At 38.4% G+C, this 21,218-nt stretch overlaps 1 protein-coding gene across 1 annotated transcript in view; it reads right to left on the bottom strand.

Moving 5' to 3' along the window:
• Nucleotides 1-21,218, bottom strand: part of LOC149549878 (protein BREAST CANCER SUSCEPTIBILITY 2 homolog B-like) — a 154,687-nt gene that overhangs the window by 30,637 nt on the left and 102,832 nt on the right. Inside the window, exons 9-13 of the mRNA XM_089793096.1 lie at nucleotides 21,134-21,215; nucleotides 20,956-21,006; nucleotides 20,779-20,854; nucleotides 20,569-20,680; nucleotides 20,371-20,442 (exon numbers count right to left, since the gene is read on the bottom strand). Of these exons, the coding sequence (XP_089649222.1) occupies nucleotides 20,371-20,442; nucleotides 20,569-20,680; nucleotides 20,779-20,854; nucleotides 20,956-21,006; nucleotides 21,134-21,215 (393 nt within the window). The remainder of the gene's footprint in view (nucleotides 1-20,370; nucleotides 20,443-20,568; nucleotides 20,681-20,778; nucleotides 20,855-20,955; nucleotides 21,007-21,133; nucleotides 21,216-21,218) is intronic.

Below are 21,218 nucleotides of genomic sequence, written 5' to 3'. Positions count from 1 at the left end.
TCATCCGCTAAAGGCTAAGAGGAGAAACAAGGGAGAAATCAATTACTTATAAGGTTATCAATTATATGAATATTAAAAGATAACCTTACATTTAATTATTGTTAAAACAACAAAATAAAATGTCTCTAGAAGATTCTTATGTTTCTAGAAGCTTCTTGAAGGATCCACCTCCTCATGTTCCTAGAAGCTTCTTATGTTTCTAGAAGCTTCTTTAATGACCCACCCCCTCATGTCTTTAAAAGCTTCTTATGTCCCTAGAAGCTTCTTATGTTTCTAGACGATTCTTGAAGGATCTACCTCCTCATGTGCCTAGAAGCTTCTCCTAATGTTTCTAGAAGCTTCTTGAAGGACCCACCTCCTCATGTCTCTAGAAGCTTCTTCAAAGATCCACCTCCTCAATGTTCCTAGAAGCTTCTTGAAGCATCCACCTCCTCTTCGAGAAAAAGAATAAATAGGGGGGACAATTAAGATTTTGATCATCGAGTTCTTGAAAATTGCTTCGATATGTTCATTTGTGGAGCCAAGGCTTTCTACAAAGTTACATCATTAGTCATTGGGAATGATCACTCCTATTGATAAGCATAACTGAGGTGGTGAAAGATCCTCCAAAGGGTTGCAATTATTTGGGTGAGAGATATTCAATCTTTCACATTGGTATAAATATGTTCAAATTTCAAGGAGGTCAACTTGGTATGACAGAGCTCAAAAGCTCTGTCATACCAACTTGGCCTCTATACCAAGAGCCTAGTTAACATGGTATCAGAGCCTAGTTATCACAAAAAATAAGAGTATCATTGTTCTGAAAAGCTGTGGGATGAGGCTCTTTGTTTATTCTTTTATAATCTCTCAAATTCCATAATTTTCTTGGCCTCAATGGCATTAATCTGCGTAATATTTATGATTTTTGTCCTTATAATATACTTTACACAAACGGATATCTTGCAGATTGCTTCTAATATGCTTAACCACAATTGGTAACAATAGAAATGCTTGCAAATGTCTTGAAAAAATCTAAACATTGTATTATAATGAAAATGCAAATGACTGATTACAATTATTGGTCTCTACATTAATTGAGCTCGGGGTTCAAAGAAGAGATCAATGATATCATTACATTGCTTAGCATGATAGCAGGGCCTAGGGGAATCCAACACCTTCGAGCCTTGGTTATACAAGTTCATCTCTCTAACAATCAGGTCCAAACAGAAAATATTTTTAGAAAAGATGATTAGTGACATCTTGTGTGAGCAAATATCTCAAGTTTCCTCCACTTGTACATTCCATATGAACTTGTACTTCGTATACATTATTGCTGCCCTTGGATCATTTTTGGCTTCTCGACCAAGGGAGGTAGGTCACTTGTGCATGTGTCGAGAACTCTGAGTAGTTGCCTCTGAGATTTAGTTGAGCACATTACAGCTAGGCAGGATGCATTCTATGGGCACTACATGTGCTTCTTTGATAAAGAGCTTCCTAAGAAGCATGTTTCTAATTAGGCTTGCAATAAGGTAAATGAATATGGCCGCCTCTTCCTACAATCCCCCAACTTCACATACCCTCTTAAGAATTGGTTATTTCCAAGGTGAGCCATATACCTTGCCGCGAAATCTTACCGATAAAATCATTTTCATGGAGTGCCAAAGCAACTCATAGCGATACAAGCATATCAGTCCACGTTGGATAAGCCAAGTGGGGACTTCCTCATGAAATCCACTTAAAATTGGTGGGAATTCGTTGGGTACAATTCTAAACATGAAGAACATGGAGTATGAACTTCAACTGATCACTCTAAAGAAGTTCACGGCTAGGAGTTTCTTTAACTGGAGGGGTGTGAATGACAACATGAGGAGACAGTTTTTGCAAGTACACCACCTTGAGGACCTTTGGATTGATTTGTGCACAGAGGCTGACGTTAGGAAAAATGGACTATCGTCAGTTGACTCTAAAACAAATTGTAAACTTCAACTTATTGGAGATTCTTGATGGAGTTGAAGATGACAGACATATTCTAGATCCCAAGTACAGAAGACAAAAGTTGAGAACTTGCCCAATTTGTCGCCTCTATGGTCAATCAAGGAAAGCATGTCCATCTGGGATAGATTTCAGCCCATCCTTACTAACACACACTTCTTGTTAAAGTGGAGGGGTCTAAAATGCATAAAGATCAAGTCAGGCAAATGCTTTGATCCTACGGCTTCGAGAGGCCAAAGATCAAAAATTAGGGGAAAAGGATAATATGGTAGTTCTACACTAAGGCACTAGCTCCATACATTTTGAAGCTTATCATAAATGGAGGCAAGCCCACAGTCAAGGTTCTTAAAGTCAAGGTTGTGGATCTTGAAAGGATACATGTCAAGTCTAGCGATGATGAGATGCATTCAAAACCTATTCCTGAGGTGCATCGCTCCATAGACACATCAATCATGACAACATTCTAAAATTTCACACCAGTGTCAAATGAGTCTCCCAACTCTTTCTTGGATACAGACTTGGATTCATTCTCCACAGTGCATGTTCCTTTTGTGGATCCTTTTGTGATTACACCCGCCAAGCCATCTCCTTGGCTACTCTTGTATTTAAATTGGAGGATCAATATGGAAATTTAGAGAATGTGTTTGGTGCATACTCTACTTTTCCCTCCATGTCAAAACCACCTCCTAACATTGTCAAATACTACCACTGCATCGTTTGAGCAATTCATGGCCAAGATTACAAATAGAGGCCCCTGCTATAGCCACAAATAGCCATACAAGTTACAAACAGAGGCCCCTACTATAATCACCATTGTTGCACAAGTGGAGATAGTAATTACATTAGCAACAACATCAACATCAGGGTCATCCTCTTTCTCCTTACCTCCATTGTTGACTCCTATTATTCTATTACAGAAAAGAGGAAGAAAGAAGAGATTCCACTCAAGGACTTTAAGAATTAATAAAGCAAAGGCAGTTTCTAGGATTGTGTTGGAAGAGAAAAGAGTCAAATATGTTGAGGTAGTTGAGCCTTCAGCTTACAAGCCAACCGAGGAGATTTTGTGCCAAATGTTGATCTGCATTACTTCGAGAGTATAATGTCATTCCTTCACTGCACATGTAACATGATTACTTGTATCTAATGGCAAACAAGCAACATTATCCAAGGGTTGATAACAGAACTAGGGGCAGCAGCTGACTTGTGTAACAAACAAGAACACGTGATCAAGGAAGGCTTTCAAGAGTTGACGCTCAAATTAGCTACTGAGGACGGTGAATTGACGGGTGAAGAAGCAATAATGATAGAGTTTGTAGTGATGATTCGCCAACAGCTATTGACAAGCTGATAGACTATAAGATGTTGAGAAATCTTCAAAAGAGTATAAGAGAGTGCAACAAGCTTATCTCTAAGGGCGTACACAATTTGTAAAACAATTATTATTGCACAGACACAAGAATGACAGGTCTAGCTATTGTACATGAAACTCTCAATAGGTTCAAGACCTTCATTAACTCTCTTTGAAGATAGCTCCCAAGTGCAATGGACCTCCCAAGTGTCATGTAAACTTAACTTCTTTTAGTAGTTTTTGTCAAAGATTACATGCAAGGCATGAACACATTATAAATACAAGGAAAAATGTACCTGTATAGTACTGCCATGTAATCAGGTTGCAAGTGCTTTAGGCCTTGTAGCATTGAATAAGTCAAAGTAAGTTATTTTTTCAGAGAATAAGTCAAGGTGGTTGAGGGTTTCCCCTTTTCTCTCTACCTTTTTCTCTCCTCTTTTCCTATATAAGGAGGGAGCTCATTATAAATAATCATCTTTGGTTTTGGGCAAGAAAGTTATGCTTGGATATCTTGTATCTTGAAGGCTTTGAGTTTCATGTTGCATTTTTCTAGATTGAATAAAAGAAGCAAGATTTTTCAAACTTTGTGTTTTAGATCTTGAGATTGATTAATGTATTCTTATGTTGCATTAGTTAATCTTACTTGAATTCAACTTTAGCTTCCTTGTGTGAATCATTTGGGCATTCAATTTAGTTTCCTAAAGACGTTGTGATTTAAGAGACGAGATTGATATAGTTAAATAATGGCTGCAACACTGAGAATTGAAGACTTTGAGGTGTTTTATTCTAGTTTAAACATAATTAGTAAGAAAGTTTGTACCTTACTAGTTGTTCCAATTGTTCCCTAGTTCAAACTAATCGCAAGAGGTTTTGGGTTCCTATTCTTAGTCTACCAAAATAAAACAGCAAATTGCCGTCTGAAGAGTTGTCCATACGTCAATTACTGAGCCACCACTATCATCGTAGCAATAGGCATTTTTTGTTAAGTTGGAAAGTTGAATTTGTTTGCAAATCACTCTTGAAAAAAGAGGAATTGACTAAGAACCGTCCATTTGTAATTTCAATTAAATTCCTATTGAAGCCACCTGCAGTAAGAAGGGAGTCTACCCCAATATTATTATTAATATTATATTTAGCATTAATAGTCAAACCAAACTTGAGGTTTATATTTTATCAAGTATTCTTACTGGTACTTGCTTCTTGTGTGGCTAAGTAACTACTCTTGCCATGCAATGGCAAGGAGTTACAAATTGTGATCCAGCCTCCCTTTTCTTGGCTCAACAGCTCATTTGATTCATTGGCTGCTAGCATCTTGAAAACTCTGAATATGCTGTCTTCGAATTTCATTGTGAAGTAATCATCACAGCTTTGGTTTACAGTACTTTTTCTGGATCAACGCACCAAGTGTAGAACTGACCTCAAGATAATCAAGTAGGATTTTCCATTTTTTTTATGCAATATGACAGTTAATCATGGAATATCTCAGTGATCTCTTTTCTGCATTATGAGATATATTCAGGCTTGAATATATGTCGCACTGTCTCTGAGATAAGAATCATGTCTACTTGTTGTTCCAATCATCATCATGTTGAGGTTGCACTGGTTCATATTTAGTTGATTGAACCATACTAGAAATGCCATTCTAGTTGCATTCCAATCTAGGCACTGATTTACATTTGTGACCATGCAATCATATCCATCATTGTAATGATATACTGCTGTGCATACTCAAGCAATAACATATTCATACCAATGAATCAGTTCTTGGAAAAGAGTCACTATGCTGTGTTTGAATAAGGCTTAGTTTGAATTATTCTATGTTGCATGATCATCATTTTCATCAAGCAAGGAACCCTGGAAATATTCCTATAATCTCAGGTATATTGAATCATCAATACCACATGAGGATGAGACCTCTTAACCAATAATTAGAATAATGTTCTTGTCAGTTAATATCTATTGAATTTCTGCATGTTGGACAGTCTTGTATTAATCTAAACTTTGTCGGTAATTTATCTATAGATAAGTCTGGACTGGGATAATCTAGTTTTCTTTGTGATTCAATTACAACCAATCTTTAATACTAATTAATCTTGGGTAGAGATTAGTGCTTTCTATGTCTGAGGTAGGATAGTATGCTAACTAATCTGAACCATAACAGAATGTTTATCAAGGTAAATCGTGATCAACCTAGAGGTTAGGTATATGATCACATGGCATATGATTGTTAGGCAAAATATTTTCTATTTAGGGTGGTGAATCCCTAAGGTCGGGAAATGCCAAAAGAAAAGTATAAACTTACGTCACACATAACTATTAGGAATCCTTTCATCATGGTAAATTATGTATTTCTCGTCATTGTCCGTAATTCTATGAATCTGTAATTTACTAATTTCAGTATACCATTTGAGAATTCACTCTGTTATGAATATGTATATCTTCATGTATTTGTTTTCTGATATGGATCTAAGTGTCCTTTTGAACCTGGTATAAATCTGAATAACTTTTTAGGATTGAGCATATCTCATATGATTATGTACAATCAAATATCAGCTTGCTTATTAGGAATCTGGTATTGTTAAAACCATAGTTTGCAGACCCAGAATTGGAGAGTAGTCAGCAAGCACAAAATTTTCAACTTGGCAAATACTCAACAGAAACTTGGCAGCTTAAGTACTTCAAAATATCTTGAATAGACCTTTTTTTTCAATCAATGACATAATGTATTATTTGAAAGTTGACATCTCGAAAGAGAATGCACGGTTTAATAGCAAAAACATGTGTTATTCTAACCAGAGTTTTACCTTGGTTGATATTTTTACCCATGCTTTTTTTGCATGTGAAAACTTGCCCAGCCAAAAAATAGAGTATTTGGCAACTTGGAGAGTACTCACAGAGTTTGCAAACTATGGGTAAAACCATTCTTAGTAAATGTGGCAGACACATCTCTTAGTCTCTCTCATGAGGAAAGTCAATATTGCTTAAGGAGTTTCCATCTATTGACAAATACTTGAATGTGATAACCCCTCAAAAAACTAGTCAAGGATGATAAATAGAATGTTGTATTTAGAAACTATATTTTATCATTAATATCTTGAATCAATTTTAGATAATTAATTATTCCATTCATTTTAACATTAAAAACAATAAAGTAATCATGATTAATTTTAATTAATATTTCTTAAGGCAATCATAGTTATTATTTTAAGACAAAAGGTGGTTATTATAAATAGGCAAACATAATTATTATTTAAAAGGCTAAATGTAATAATCATATAATAAGGCAAATTCCAATTGTTTAAGGCCAAATATAATGGTTATTCGAACCTAAGTTTTAATAAAGGAGCTCGATCAACTATCGTAGCTTTTCATATACACCCTGGGCCACATATAAAATAGCCTTCACGAGTGAAGAAAGGGCATGGAAAGTAGAAGAAAACATGACAGACCAAGTATCAAAGAGTAAAATCAGAGCATACGCCATAGCATAGGAAGGGAAGCAGAGCATACGACGTGTCGGAGGAAGAAACAATTCATATTATCACAGTCTAAGCAAACGTTGCCAAGCCATCAATCTTCTGCTATAACAACCAAGGCCCAACCTCTGTCCAATCTCTGACGAGCATAATAGGAAGGGACAACTCAAAAGTAATAACCAAAGGTGAATCCGAGCATATTCACCAATCGTTGAAGAGTCAGCAAACTAATCAAGACCAAACATCACACCCGCCAAGCACTAGTAGGAAGATACGATTGGAGTCGAGCAAGGGAGTAATCACGACACTACCTCATCCTTGACAAGTGCACCACATCAAGTAACGACTATTGCAGTCATAGTCATCCTTAGCCAAGAAAGAAAAGTTTACTTTTAACGTAGTGATCCATTCTGCCACTACAACATCCACATAACCGCAAAAGAGATAAAAGTGTTTATCAGTTGCTATATTTCAGAACCAAGAGAACTAACCATAAAGTTAGAATACATTGTAAATTAATAGGTCCCAATCTGACATACATTGGACTAGGGATCATATTGACATAGAAAGATTAGAAAACTCAAAATCCAAACAAAGAATCAGGATTAAGGCAGAGATCATATCTTTGAAGGTCAGTATACTAGAAAATACAAGCATATGCATATGAAACAATGGATTTACCCATTGAGGTTATCCATAAGGCCTAGATTGATAAATCTTATAGGAAGGATGGGTAAATCCGAAACGATTATCCATAGGTCTTAACAAGGAAAGGTATAGTGAGGAGATGATACTTAGTGGAGAATTTTCCTAGAAAGGCAAAAGCTATGGAGAACCCTCCCTTAGTAACTAAGTATCTAATCACAGCCTCTCGTTAAGAAGGGAAAGTAATTGAGATTAGGAACTTAGGTTATTCTTTAATTGTTAAATAATGTTATATTTTGATTCATATCTCTACTTGAGTACTAACACCATTGCAAATGCAGAAGGTAGAAGCAGGAAAACCAAACAAATATCTAAGGGATATTACATTGAACTAGAAATTATATCTCAACAATATAATAACAATATAAATATATTGGACATCGAAGAATCCTTTGGTTGAATAAAACCAGATAATTATAAATATGACAATATGTCGTCAAGAAGAATATTGTAACATCAGGATAGAACTGAATCTAGGACATGCCTTGAGGGAGCAAGTCATTGAAGAACTTGAAGATTTTGCGCAAGCAATGAAGGAGAAGATGAGGAAGTTGGAGGAAAAATACCACAAGGTGAAAAGAAAGAATAGGGTTTTGTGTGAATATCTAAACAACTTATCCCATCTAGTGAGAGAAGGTCATGCTTTTGTTCCTTCTACAGTTCTTCCAATTGATTCGGTGGAAGGTATTGAGAGAATGAGGCAGATTTCTCAAACTATAGAGGCTTGGATAGAGGACATCTAGAAGGAAGAAAACAGACTTGATGAGGACCTAGTACAAATATACAAAAGGGTATTGACCATCCTTTCCTAGATACAATGCATAGATGAGTTGTGGGATGATGAGCATATTTATCAAGATGAAGTAATCTCACAATTGCAAGTTTTCATAGTAACACCCAGGCAGATGTTGATCGATGGTGGAGTGAAAAGAGAAGGGGAAGCATATAATTTCACTAACTAGTACAACACAGTAATCATGGAAAAGGAAATGTTTGGAAATTTCAATGAGGAATCCACTTGGTTGAGAAAGCTTGTCAAAAATATTTAGCAAAGAATCCCCAACACCGTTGTAACTTTATTAACACCAAGACTAACCAAGAATGATGTAACTATGGATAACCTAAGATGCAAACTTGAGGAGTTTTTGCAATTAAATTTCTTCATGAAGGGTGAATTTGAGGGCTTTTTCATATTCTCAATTGTTATGCACACAGCTGAAGACTCAATTCCAAATTGAGAGAACAGTTTAAGCTAGTGTGAACAAAAAATTCTTGTTCAAGAGATCAAGCAAGAATTAGTACAAAGTCTCACCATAGATGAGTTTAAGGTAGTGTTGTCTAGATTTGTGCATTCAAGGAACATAATCAGGTATAGGCTAAATTGGCAACGGAGTATTTAATGCATAGCAGGCATTCATTTCACCCCACTCTCCTACTGAATAGACTAGCAAAGTGGGCTTTTATTACCCTCTACTAAGTGGTTTTCTCTTGATTGGCTCGTGTGAACCCAAGCATTAGTTGTAGATTATCTTTCCTTGTTCTTACCCTAATTAGAGATGAGGTAGCACATTCTGGGCCATTGATTTTGTTTCAGTGAGCCACTCATTGTAATTGGGGACCTATATAAAGTTCTCATTTCTCATTTGTAAGGGATGGAGTTCACGAGATTGTTTCTATGAGCTATTGAGATAATAAAGTTATCATTGAAATTTGGTGATTTTTTTATGCATCTTGGTGCTTCCATGTTCTCTTTGTTCCCTCATTTAGTTTAAAATTTTCTTTCAAGTACTTCGATGAATGTGATTAAAAATATTGTTGTCGTGAAGCCACTTTTCTCATACCTTTTGTTCTCTAGTGATTTTTAAGCACAATATAAGGATGGTTCTAAGCCCATTTGTGCATTCTTTACTTCTACCTTTCATATGTATTGTTTGTTATGACAATATTCATCAGGATATGATAATCCTTTTCACAACCCTTGAAGAGTGCACCAACTTTGCATAGTTGTTAAATTTGGTGAGATAAAGTTTGGCAGACTTCAACGTAGAAATGATCATTTTTCGAATTCTTTGGAGTAGAATAGAATTCCTCAACCCTACTCTCTTTTACTTTCTGCATATTTGTAGAAAACTCAAAAAGTACTCTTATTGCAATATCATTTGAAAGCTCTCGTAGCCAATAATGTTTGAAATCGACTTGAGGAATATAACATGAGGCCCCTCGTGATACGAGTATATCACATCAACCGTTGAGCTTATCCAAAGTCAAGAATTGACATAAAAGGAACCTTGGAGTCAACTGAATAATCTTTCACGATATAAGCATACACATGATTTTGATCAAGGCAAGATAGAATATCTCAAAATTTTATTCTAATGTTGGTAGATCGTAAAATACACAACAATAGGACCCGGTAAGGCACTACAAGATGTGCAAAACTCTCTGGATAGAAAGTGGTTAAGAGGGAAAAGATTATTGGCTAAAAGTTTTTGTCCAACATTAAAGAGAATGCATGTTGACTAGTTCACAAAGTTACATGAGGAATTTATAGACTCTTGGGAAGCTCCAAAAAATACATTTGAACAAACTATTGAGAGATGACAACAAGATTGCGGTCAAAATTTACAACATTAAACAAGGGAAGCATCATAATGTATGAGATTACAATCGTAGGGTCAAAGAGTTGCTGGTCAAATTAGAGAACCAACCAGTTGACTGTCAGAAGGAAAAATGGTTTGTTGCAGGGTTGATCCCCTCGCTATGCATTAAAACAAAAATGACACCTTCATCATCATATGTTGATGCTTATAACTAGGCAATGGAAACCCAAAGCAAAGCCAAACATACTCTTGGAAAAAATGAAAAAACAAATGATAATGAAAGTACTAAGCATTGCAGTGGCAATGAATCCACAACTGTCTAAGCAATATGTAACATACCATTTTACTAAGCTGAAATTAGAGAACATATTCTAAGATTATAACTGACTTTCATAATAGAATGACATAAGGTAGTTGTATATGTTACTTCATATAGAGAGAAAACTATCAACTGAATTTATTAGACAAGAATAAGTAATCAGAAATTAAGCAATGCCTATATCAAATTTGTATGAAAGAAACTAATATAACTTCCATAACCAACTTCCATAATTACACTTGAAAGAAATTTATTAATAAACCATATATACAATTATACATTTCAAAGTAACACATAAAGCATGTACAAGCAAAAGATTAAGAATTCATACATGCATCGAAATAACTATTGATATGTTGTGCAAGCCTCGACATTTGGTGAAGAGAAGCATTGACATAGGCTTAACCTCCCAACCACGAGCCTTGTCATATCCCCACAAAATCTCATACTAGAAAGGCCCTCTCTACCTCGGGGTTAGGCTTGGAGCACCTTAGTCCTGCCAATTGAGCATTCCAATGTTAGTGTCGACGAAGCAACGGACAAGGCTGTGGAGTTTCTCCATCAACCTCCCCTCTGTTGGCTAGCAACCAGACCTCCAGTGATCAATTGTCGCAAACAAGACTCTAATCTACCTTGGCCAAGGATTTAGATGGGCAAAAGAATAACCTGATCACCACCGCTCGACTTGACAATAGAATATACTTTGGACAATCCATGAGCTGACTTGGTCTAACAGTTTTAAGTGTTCATTTACTCCAGTTACTAACATTCAATTTATTCTTGCAGGGATACCTCTCCTCTTCACCCATTTATGTTGACTCTGCTGGTCTTGGGTGCATCCTGGGAGAGTTTCTAGTATATGCACTCAGTTTTAACAATTAGAAATTTATCAACACCAACCTTATTCTATCTTAGTCAGTAGTCAGTATATGGATAATACCTCTGCATAAATAAGACTTATGCCACATGAAAAATAAAGGAACCTTCTCTATATAAATCATACATGATTATGCATTTTACAAGTGGATGTTTAATGACAAAAACGGAGTTGATTCCAAACAAGATTGTGTGGGTCTGTACTAGCACCTGATACGCATGGATAATAAAAGAAACAAAATAAGATGGAAACAATTCTTGTGTTTTCAGAATTCAATACACTCTTGATTCTTGGTTACAGCTAATATGCTCATCCGTGATCGTGGATATGAATTAACATAGCATTCATTCCCTCATTTCCTTAATGGAAGATCAAAAAGGATCATTTGAAAAAGACATAGCATAAATGAATATGGAAGGATACTTAAGTAAAGATTTTCATGACCTGAAAATATGATGGTGAAGATCTGTTGTCGGGTCTGACAATGCAATATCAACACGTGAAAGAGCTTCTGATACTGCTGATAATGTGTGACTGATACTGCAGTTACAGTATCGTGATATGTAACAAGAATGATATTGAGTCTTCAAAAAGAGTTGGCATAAAGGATGATCACTTGCTGCTAAGTTCAGAGAGACATATGCCAAAATAAAAGGCATCACCCAAAAGCTCTCTCTTTAGCCGCAGAATGTGAATTAGATACTCCGCATGCTCCATTGGTTACAAAGAAGGAGCCAAGAAAGACCAACTTTGGTTACAAGAGCTCCTCAAAACATTTTAAAAATTTTAAAAGAATAAAGGCCGATATGAAAGGTGGCAATTGCTCATCGTCATGGGGCCAAAACAAAGACTTAAAGATTGTATTCTCAAGGTTATATATATATATATCAGAGTAATGAGACTCGGACCCGACCTGGACTAAACAAGGGTAACTCGATTCGTGATCCGGCTCGGACTCGCCTATGACTCGGCAATAACTCGGCAAAGCGACAAAACCCTTGAAATTTAGAGATTTTCTAAGATTTAAAGAAGTTCCATGCACCCATTATTGAGTAAAGCTTAAAGACACAAAAATCATGAAATAGAAGATTATTTGACCACATACATAAGTACAAAGGTAAATTTTAGATGTATTAAATAAATTTTGAAAACAAAAATTAAAAATCAGCCGAGTCAGATGAATCAGTCGAGTCAATCAGCCGAGTCAAATGAGTCAGCCGAGTCAACCGAGTCAAGCAAGTCAACCCAGTTGACCCGCTCAGCCAAGGTCACGGTTATCTTGTGTTTACCGCATAGGTTAATTAAGAATTGCACACAAATAATGGACACGAGCACAAACAGCAGAACTCTTATTATTATTCGCATATGCTCAAACATTACATTATGCTTTCATGATAAGATCTGATGATAAGATGAATACAATGCTTCCCGAAGGGGTTATAAATACTTTCCGAAGAACTTTCCCGAAGGAGTCCGTCGGCCACATACATGTCGTTACATAAAAACCTTTTCGAAGGGACCCGTCGACTGATACATAATTTCCTTTCCGAAGGGACTCGTCGGCTGATACACAATTCCCTTTCCGAAGGGACCCGTTGGCTGATACAAAATTTCTACCGACGACATCATCCCCCTAAAAAGAAAAGTTGTCTCCTAACGACTATTACAAAATCTCTGAGACAAATCAACAACCAAAATACATTGACTGACTAACTAGTCTTCAACATTGTCACCTTAGCCAATCTGACATCTAACCCTGATAGCCACTTGTGCCGCTTTCTGCCTTCCAATTCCGGGTACACTGAACCAAGTGTCGCTGTACTGCCTTCAACTGGATGATCAACTCCTCCCGAGCTCTCTATGCATCCACCAAGACAGCCTCACGGCCAACACCTACTCGCAGTGCCTCTGGTACATAGACACTCCATGCCTACAGCAGCTCCAAGTCTTCTCCACTGGTCAAACTCCCACGACTGATATCAGCAACGATTGGGGGTCCAGGGGGCAACGCCACACAAAACTGCACGGAACACACCATTTCTGTCATTTCTTGCCGATTCTACACTCTTTCTGGCAATCGCTAATGCTTCCCCTTCCCTATGGCATCATCTGATACTCATTCTGATTCTTGATTTGTCGACTTTTTTTTTTTTTTTTTTAGCAGAAAACCTCCTATCACCCTTCTGTGCTACCAATGTACAGCTACACCATACATCCTGCCACTGTATTGACTCCTTCCTTATGCAATATCCTATAACGTCCTCCAAAGTGTGAATGCAATAACAGGTAGAAGTCGTACGCCATATTTATCATTTATGCAAAACCCGTACACCATATTATACTGAAAATTCATACAGTGGAGATTTCTTTCAAACGCGTATGGTAAATTGCAACCCTTGAAATGATTTTCACAATCCGTACATGCAAGAGGAGATTGAAAATGCGTACTCTTTAGAAGGAAAATCAAATAACAAAGCCGTATCACCAAAAGACCACAAATCTATACAACAGTTTCCCTCTCTGAATCCGTACGGCAGGAATGATGGAAATCCATACAGTGCAAAAGTCCATACATTCTCAAGCTATTACAATCCGTACGGTAGTCCCAATTACAACAATTATCTCTTAAAAAACCGTACCTCATTTTAAAAAACCGTACTACACCTAAAACCGTACACCAATCTTCAACTAAAATCTGTACATTGTATTAAAAACCGTACTACAGCAAAACCATACACCTTCAAATATGAAAAACCGTACTGTGCTACCTTTTTCTTCAGAAATGGAAACCGTACAACACTTTTCCCTTCAAATATGAAACCGTACGGTAAATATGGAAGCCGTATGGTATTCTTCCCTTCAACTATGAAATCCGTATGGTACATATGGAAGCCGTACGACACTTTTCTGTATGGTACTTTTCCCTGAAAACCGTACGATACTTCTCTCTCTCTTTCTCTTTTTTTTTTTTTTTTAAAATTTTTTTTTGTTCTCAATAGGAAAGTTAATTTTCCCTTTGCCCGTCGACGTCGTCAGTTTGCAACGACGAAGGAGTCGCCCGTCGGCATCGTCGGTCTGCAACAACGAAGGGGTCGCCCGAAGGCCATTCTCTGATGCAGAAGACTTCCGACCGTGGTATACCTTCAGCTTCAAGCCATTCACTGCCTGAGGCACTTCCTGTCCATCTAAAGTCCATAATTCTATTGCTCCATTGTCCCCTACTTCCCGGATCTAATACGGCCCAACCCACTTAACTTTGAACTTGCCTGGTTTGATCTCATTCCGGTCGTCATACTTCAACACCCACTGTCCAAGTTGAAACCTGCTACGCCTGTTCTATGTCATCTCCATATTGCCCAGTTTGTTCCCGAAGCTCGCTACCATGGACTCCGTTAGCTGCCCCTTTTGTCCGTCAATAACACATTCATTCTGTACTCAATAACACATTCATTCTGTACTGCTACAACTTTTATTGAACCCTTCCTCTTTGTTGCCTGTGCAGACCGTATCGTGTGTCTTCCTTGTTGCTGGTACCTTTTTGCTATATTTGTGGTTCGACGTAATACTTTCTTCTAGCGCAGTCATACAGTAGAATCTTTCCTTCTTTTGGGTTCGTACTATATGTTCTATCCTTCAGCTTTAGTCATACCCGCGTTTCCTTCTTCGGCTTTTCTGTGTTGCTTCAAACATTCATTTCCTCCTTCGGCTTCTCCATGTTCCTTCAGACATTCATTTCCTCCATCGGCTTCTCTGTGTTCCTTCGGACATTCATTTCCTCCTTCGGCTTCTCTGTGTTCCTTCAGACATTCATTTCCTCCTTCAACTTCTCTGTGTTCCTTCGGACATTCATTTCCTTCTTTTTTACCTTCGTCGATCCTTAGCATATTACAACTTCGAAAGAGCTCGTAATCCTCTATCTGCCAGTGGTAAAGACCATTTACTAAATCCAGATCATCATCTCCTTCCAATCGTAGGACTCCCTCCTGATCGGGTTCCATACTCTGCCTCCTCTCATCATCTTCTCCTTCGGAATCCGACGATAGAGCTTCTTCTCCAACCATCTGAGTGTGTAGATCGATGACATACTTCCAGCCTTTGCTTTCAAGTGATAAAGTATTTTTCTTCCAATCGTGTTTTGCCTTGGCTTGTATCAACCACCCTCGACCCAGAATGGCATCATATCCTTTCCGCTTCAGTGGGATCACGACAAAGTCCAACAGGAACGGTTGTGTTCCAATCGTCACTGGTTGCACTGTGAGTACTCCCAATGGCTTGATTCCATGTTGATCGGCTGTTAACAACTGGAAGGTAGGTGGCCATAATGTCGGTTGTCCCAACTTTTTCCAAGTATCCTCTGGCAGCACATTGACACCGGATCCTCCGTCCACGATCGTGTCCGTTAGCACAGTCCCGAGAATGCCCATTTCAACAACCGCCGAATAGCGTCCAGATGAAAGAGCTAACAGCATCGGGTCTCCTGCACTTGCGCCACTTTCCTTCTCCTTTTTGCCCGTTGTACTTGCTCCACTTTCCTGCTTCCTTCCATATTCTTCTGGTAGTTGAGCAGTGGGAACAATATTTGTGAGTGACGATCGGAGCTGAGGCATAGTGAGCAACAGATCACTTATCCTGATGGGTATCTCGGCATGCAATATTTGCCATACAATGTTCTGTTCTGCGCAGTTCCGTACGGAGGTACTCGGCGTGTCCTTCAGGTGTGTTGTTTCTGCTTGTGTTGCTTTTTGGATCTTTGCCCGTGCTTCCTCCAATCTCTTCTTTTCTCCCGCTGGGTCGGGGTACACTTTCGCTTGCTTCCAAGTGATTGCCAGAACTTCTTCCTCATCCATCCCAACAATAATCAAGTTTACTCCGGACTACGGGCACCTAGCATCTTCATGATCACCAAGTCCACACCATCTACATAACAACTTCGGTGTGTTCGCCGTTGCACACTCTCGGGCGAAGTGACCCCACAGATTGCATGCGCGGCATTGAACAATCGGTCAACCATTCACATCATACTGAATTCGACTCCTTCCGCCTGTATTGTTGTTGCTGCTATTGTTGTTATTTTGACCGTGCCGGTTGTTTCTGTATCCGCCCGATGTGGCACCTTCCGTACTGGTGTTCCCATTCCCTCCTGACAAGGATGCCTCCTGTGTCAGGAACACTTGCTGCGGTGTTCTTGTTTTCAAGTTGAAAGGGCATTTCTTTACCGAGTGTCCCATAATCTGGCAAATCTCACAAAATTGATCTTTCGGGCATGATCCCTTCGTATGGCCTTCTTTTTTGCACTCCGTGCACCATAGGTCGTTGCCCTTAGTCTCCTTGTTCATGTTTTTGAACTCCCTCATCATCCGAAGCATGTCCTTCTGAAAAGCACGGACTTTCTTGCTGCTGCCTTCATCGTCGCTGCTATCTTCTCCCAAAGGCTCGTCGTCATCTGAATTGGATGAGCTGGTCTTCTTCTTCTTCTTTGTCTTCTGTTCACTTTCAAGGTTCAATGCCCGATTGTATGCTTCAGTATATGTCGATGGTGGCACGATCTTCATCTTTTTCCGCAACTTCGGGTGAAGGCCTTCAATGAACAATCTTTTTTGGAGCCCATCTACCAGTTTATTCTCCATTTTACTGATTAAGTCCTTCAACCTCCTAGCGAAGACCCGTACTGTTTCATTCTTCTTTTGTTTGGTATTGAATATCTCCACTACAATTTCATTATCGTCACGCAGAAGTTGAAATTCTGCGATGAACTCCTTCTTAATGTTATCCCAACTGTTTAACTTTTGTGGATCAGTATCAGTAAACCAATCAATCGCAACACCCCGTAAAGTTGCGGGAAATTGTCGGATCCATTCATTTGTATCTGTTATGCCATTTGCCCTCTAGATGGTTTCACATGTTCTACAATGTCGAATGGGATCAGCTGCTTCATCACCATCAAATTTAGGCAACTTTTCCTTCGGACCTGCCATTATCACTGTATGTTGGGGTTTTTGTTGTGTACCTGCGCTGTTTTGCACTCCCGCGCTATTCTGAGCTCCCGCGCTGTTCTACACACCCGTGTTGTTTCCAACACCCGCACTGTTTTGAGCACCCGCGTTGTTCTGAGCTCCCGCACTATTTTACACACCCGCGTTGTTTTGAACACCCGCACTGTTCTGCACACCCGCACTGTTTCCAACACGCGCGTTGTTCTGGACACCCGCGCTATTCTGGACACCCGCACTGTTCTGCACACCTGCGCTGTTCTGGACACTCGTGTTGTTCTGCACACCCGCCCTGTTTCCAACACCCGCGCTGTTCTGCACACCTGCGCTATTCTGGACACCTACGCTGTTTTCTACACCCGCGCTATTTTCGACTTCCGCGCTGTTTGGTGAAGAAGAGGTTTTGTCAACCGAAGCTGTTTGTTTCAGAAGCATATCGCGGACGAAGAGGTCACTCCACGCTCGTGCTCCTTCGGTACTCCAAGCCGTGCGAGTCGATCTCCTTCCGTCAGGATTCTCTTCCCGTGGCGTATGCAAGTTCAGAAACTCCTCCCTCACTTCTTCCACCAAAACGAGCCGCTGTCGAGTCTCCTTCAACAATCCTTCCGCGCTCTTGTTTTCATCGGCAATCTTCTGAAATCTCCTTTGACGCTCTGTCTGCTGAGTCAAAATTAAATTTTCCTGCGCAACGCGTATGTCATCTTTTTCCTTCAGCTTACTTTTATCTTTGTTCAATTGATTCGGCATTTAATTCATATCCGCCTGCTTGCGTACCAGGTCCATCGGGCAACGGCGCCAAATGTTTACCGCATAGGTTAATTAAGAATTGCACACGGATAATGGACACGAGCACGAATAGCAGAACTCTTATTATTATTCACATATGCTCAAACATTACATTATGCTTTCATGATAAGATCTGACGATAAGATGAATACAATGCTTCCCAAAGGGGTTATAAATACTTTCCGAAGAATTTTCCCGAAGAAGTCCGTTGGCCACATACATGTCGTTACATAAAAACCTTTCCGAAGGGATCCGTCGGCTGATACACAATTTCCTTTCCGAAGGGACCCGTCAACTGATACACAATTTCCTTTCCGAAGGGACCCATCGGCTGATACACAATTTCCTTTCCGAAGGGACCCGTCGGCTAATACACAATTTCTACCGACGACATTTTGACTTGGCTGGGCTAACTCAACTTGCCGACTTGCCCGACTCACGACAAGTCTTGTTTTATATATGTGTGTGTGTGTGTGTGTGTGTGTAATTATGAGAGCACATATAATTTCTTTTTATCAATATAATAATCGTGCATGCAAGCATATATGTATTTATACATGTAAGTGCAAATCGTAGATGTTAGCAAAAAAAACATGATGTCAATCTATATATATTTTGTTACATCTAAGGACTGCTCCATGGTCTCAAAATAAAAGAAGATAATAGTTTCTCTCATGTTATTAGATGTTTAATGTTTCTCTTGTTTTAGGAATCAATCGGGTAGCTCATGATTGCCCAAGGTATACCCTATTGCCTAGTCGTTAAATCCTTCACCAACATAGTTAGAACTCAAACCTGATGGTCTGACGAGGGACTAAATTGGTGCCCCATTCCTTAAATACCATTTACCAATGCTTCCCCCTCCGTATGCTCCTACAAACAAAATGCATATTTCCACAATAATAACATGCTCCTCCATTTTAAATCTAAATACCAAGAAAACACAATAACTGATAATTGTCAAAACAGCCAACCACCACTAACATTTTTCTTAAAATATAAGCATTCATTTTTAGTTGAAATGACAATAAACAACTAGCAAGTTATTTTCACATAAATCAAACTGATTAACCATAACTTCCATATCACAAGATCATGACATCTGAGAGTTTTTAACTAACCATTACAACAGCTATAAGATTATTTTAAAAGATCAAAAATTTGGGATGTAACAAATACACCAAGATATGAAGCATAAGATGGAGCTGAAAACCAAGAAGGAAAGCTACAACCAAATAAATTCTGATTTATTTTGCCATTGATGTGCGAGTTAGTCATGGATCTCCCTTCAAGAAAATAAATTAATACGTATTACAGCATATGATTGCCCTTCAAAAACCAACCCAAAGGAAAAGGTTTGCAAAAAAGATTATAAATTATTTTTATACATTCCCACGAGAGACATCCTTCTAGGCAAGTTTTCTATTGAAGAATGATTAAATGCAATATAAAAATAATCATTAGTTGATCTGGCAGACCTAGGGAAGATGTGCACCCATCTTTGGCCGAATATATTAAATAAATAAAAACAAAGTTGTTCATTGCTGGCCAACATGATCCAAGGGTTATGACAATTAGGTGAAATGAAAGCTTCATGGATTATAATTTATAAATAAAGGTTGTTTTGAGATCATTTGATCATCTATTCAATTAGCGCATCCTTCCTCTTCCAGGAGCAGATTTGCAGCAGAGATATAGAGTAAGAGAAAAGATCTATGAAGGAGAATCAGACATACAGATGAGCAGATTTAGAGAGCTCAGTGAGTGTATGTTGTTAAGATTGAGCACAATTGGCACAAAATATTTGTAAAGGTACATTCCAGATTTGAAAACATCTTTTGAAAAGGATCGTTGCTGATCTGCATGGAGTTTTCAAAAGTTCAAGATAGATTTTGTTGAAGACCATGAAGGGGATCTAGGGCAGATCAACTTACATAATATACACTTTGCATTTTTAAAGTTGGGGCCTTCTAACTTGCGAGATCTGAGTTTGGAACCTCTTACTCAAGATTGAAGTCTCTTGCTGAGTTGGTCCTCATTGGGGGATTGGTGTCTCCTCTGGGTTGGTGCCTACCAAATAGTAAGAAGTTCTTTATGAAAACAATATTTTTCTGTGGTTTTCTCCCTCAAGGGTTTGCATGTAAAATCATGTGTGCATCTTGTGTTCTCCTCTGTTAGATATAAATTGAGCGGGAGCTTTGAATATTACTTTGATTATTGGGTAGATTCTTCCATGTGAGATCTCACTGAGTACATAAAGACTGTCATATTGTACAGTTTAGAAGAAAACCCGGTCACCTTTCATTGTACAAATGCAATGTCTTGTCTTCAGCTCGTTCAGACCTTATAATATATGCTCGATTGGCAAGCCTGCAATAGAATGAATCTTCAAAAATTATAGAAATAGAATTACTTAATTAACTTCTAAATTACAATAGAATATATTGCCAAAAAAAAGTATCAAAAAATGAAGCATTGAAACATTAATATCAAGACCTCTCTTTATATAGAGTTGGATAAATGCGTGTAATTCCAACAAGTGTCCTGGGAACAGCACCTCCACCTTCTTTAATGCACCTAAAAGCCAGGGGCATAGGAAGGCCTTGGCCTAGAAACAAAACCTTAGAATTCAGATTATGCAAGAAAGAAATCAAATTGAAGAATTAAATCAAAAATTATGGTTTGCATTGTTCAAACATTTCTTACAGAAGCTCAAGCGTTCAGCCCAATGGGCCCTGTATGTTCCATTTGCATGCAGTACTAATGAGACTGTTCGAAATGCCTGTAATAAAAAACCACAAGACATAAGTGCCACTTTCTTCAATCATAGCATAGCAGATCACTTGTCTTGCATCATTGAAGCAAGTGAGAATTTTTCTTTACCTCCAGGGGAGACAATGGTCCAACCCAACCATGCAAGCTTGCACCACAGATCTAAAAGGCAAGAAAACATCAGTAATAAAAGACCAAGACGTAAGGAAGGAAAATTAATATAGTATGTCTAGCTTAAATTCTAACAAACTCATTAAACTCCTTAGTCTGATAATCCTGACCACTGTACCCGGAGTTTCTGCCCAATAAATAATTTTCTATGGAAGAGTTGTTTGCAAAGCGGTTCATCCAAAATTGCATTCAGACGGTACCTG

Source organism: Cupressus sempervirens, chromosome 7, assembly GCF_028749045.1.
Source record: "Cupressus sempervirens isolate cs-2001-9-10 chromosome 7, ASM2874904v1, whole genome shotgun sequence".
In the NCBI taxonomy this organism is placed as follows: domain Eukaryota; kingdom Viridiplantae; phylum Streptophyta; class Pinopsida; order Cupressales; family Cupressaceae; genus Cupressus; species Cupressus sempervirens.
This window is presented reverse-complemented; position numbering and strand designations above follow the sequence as displayed.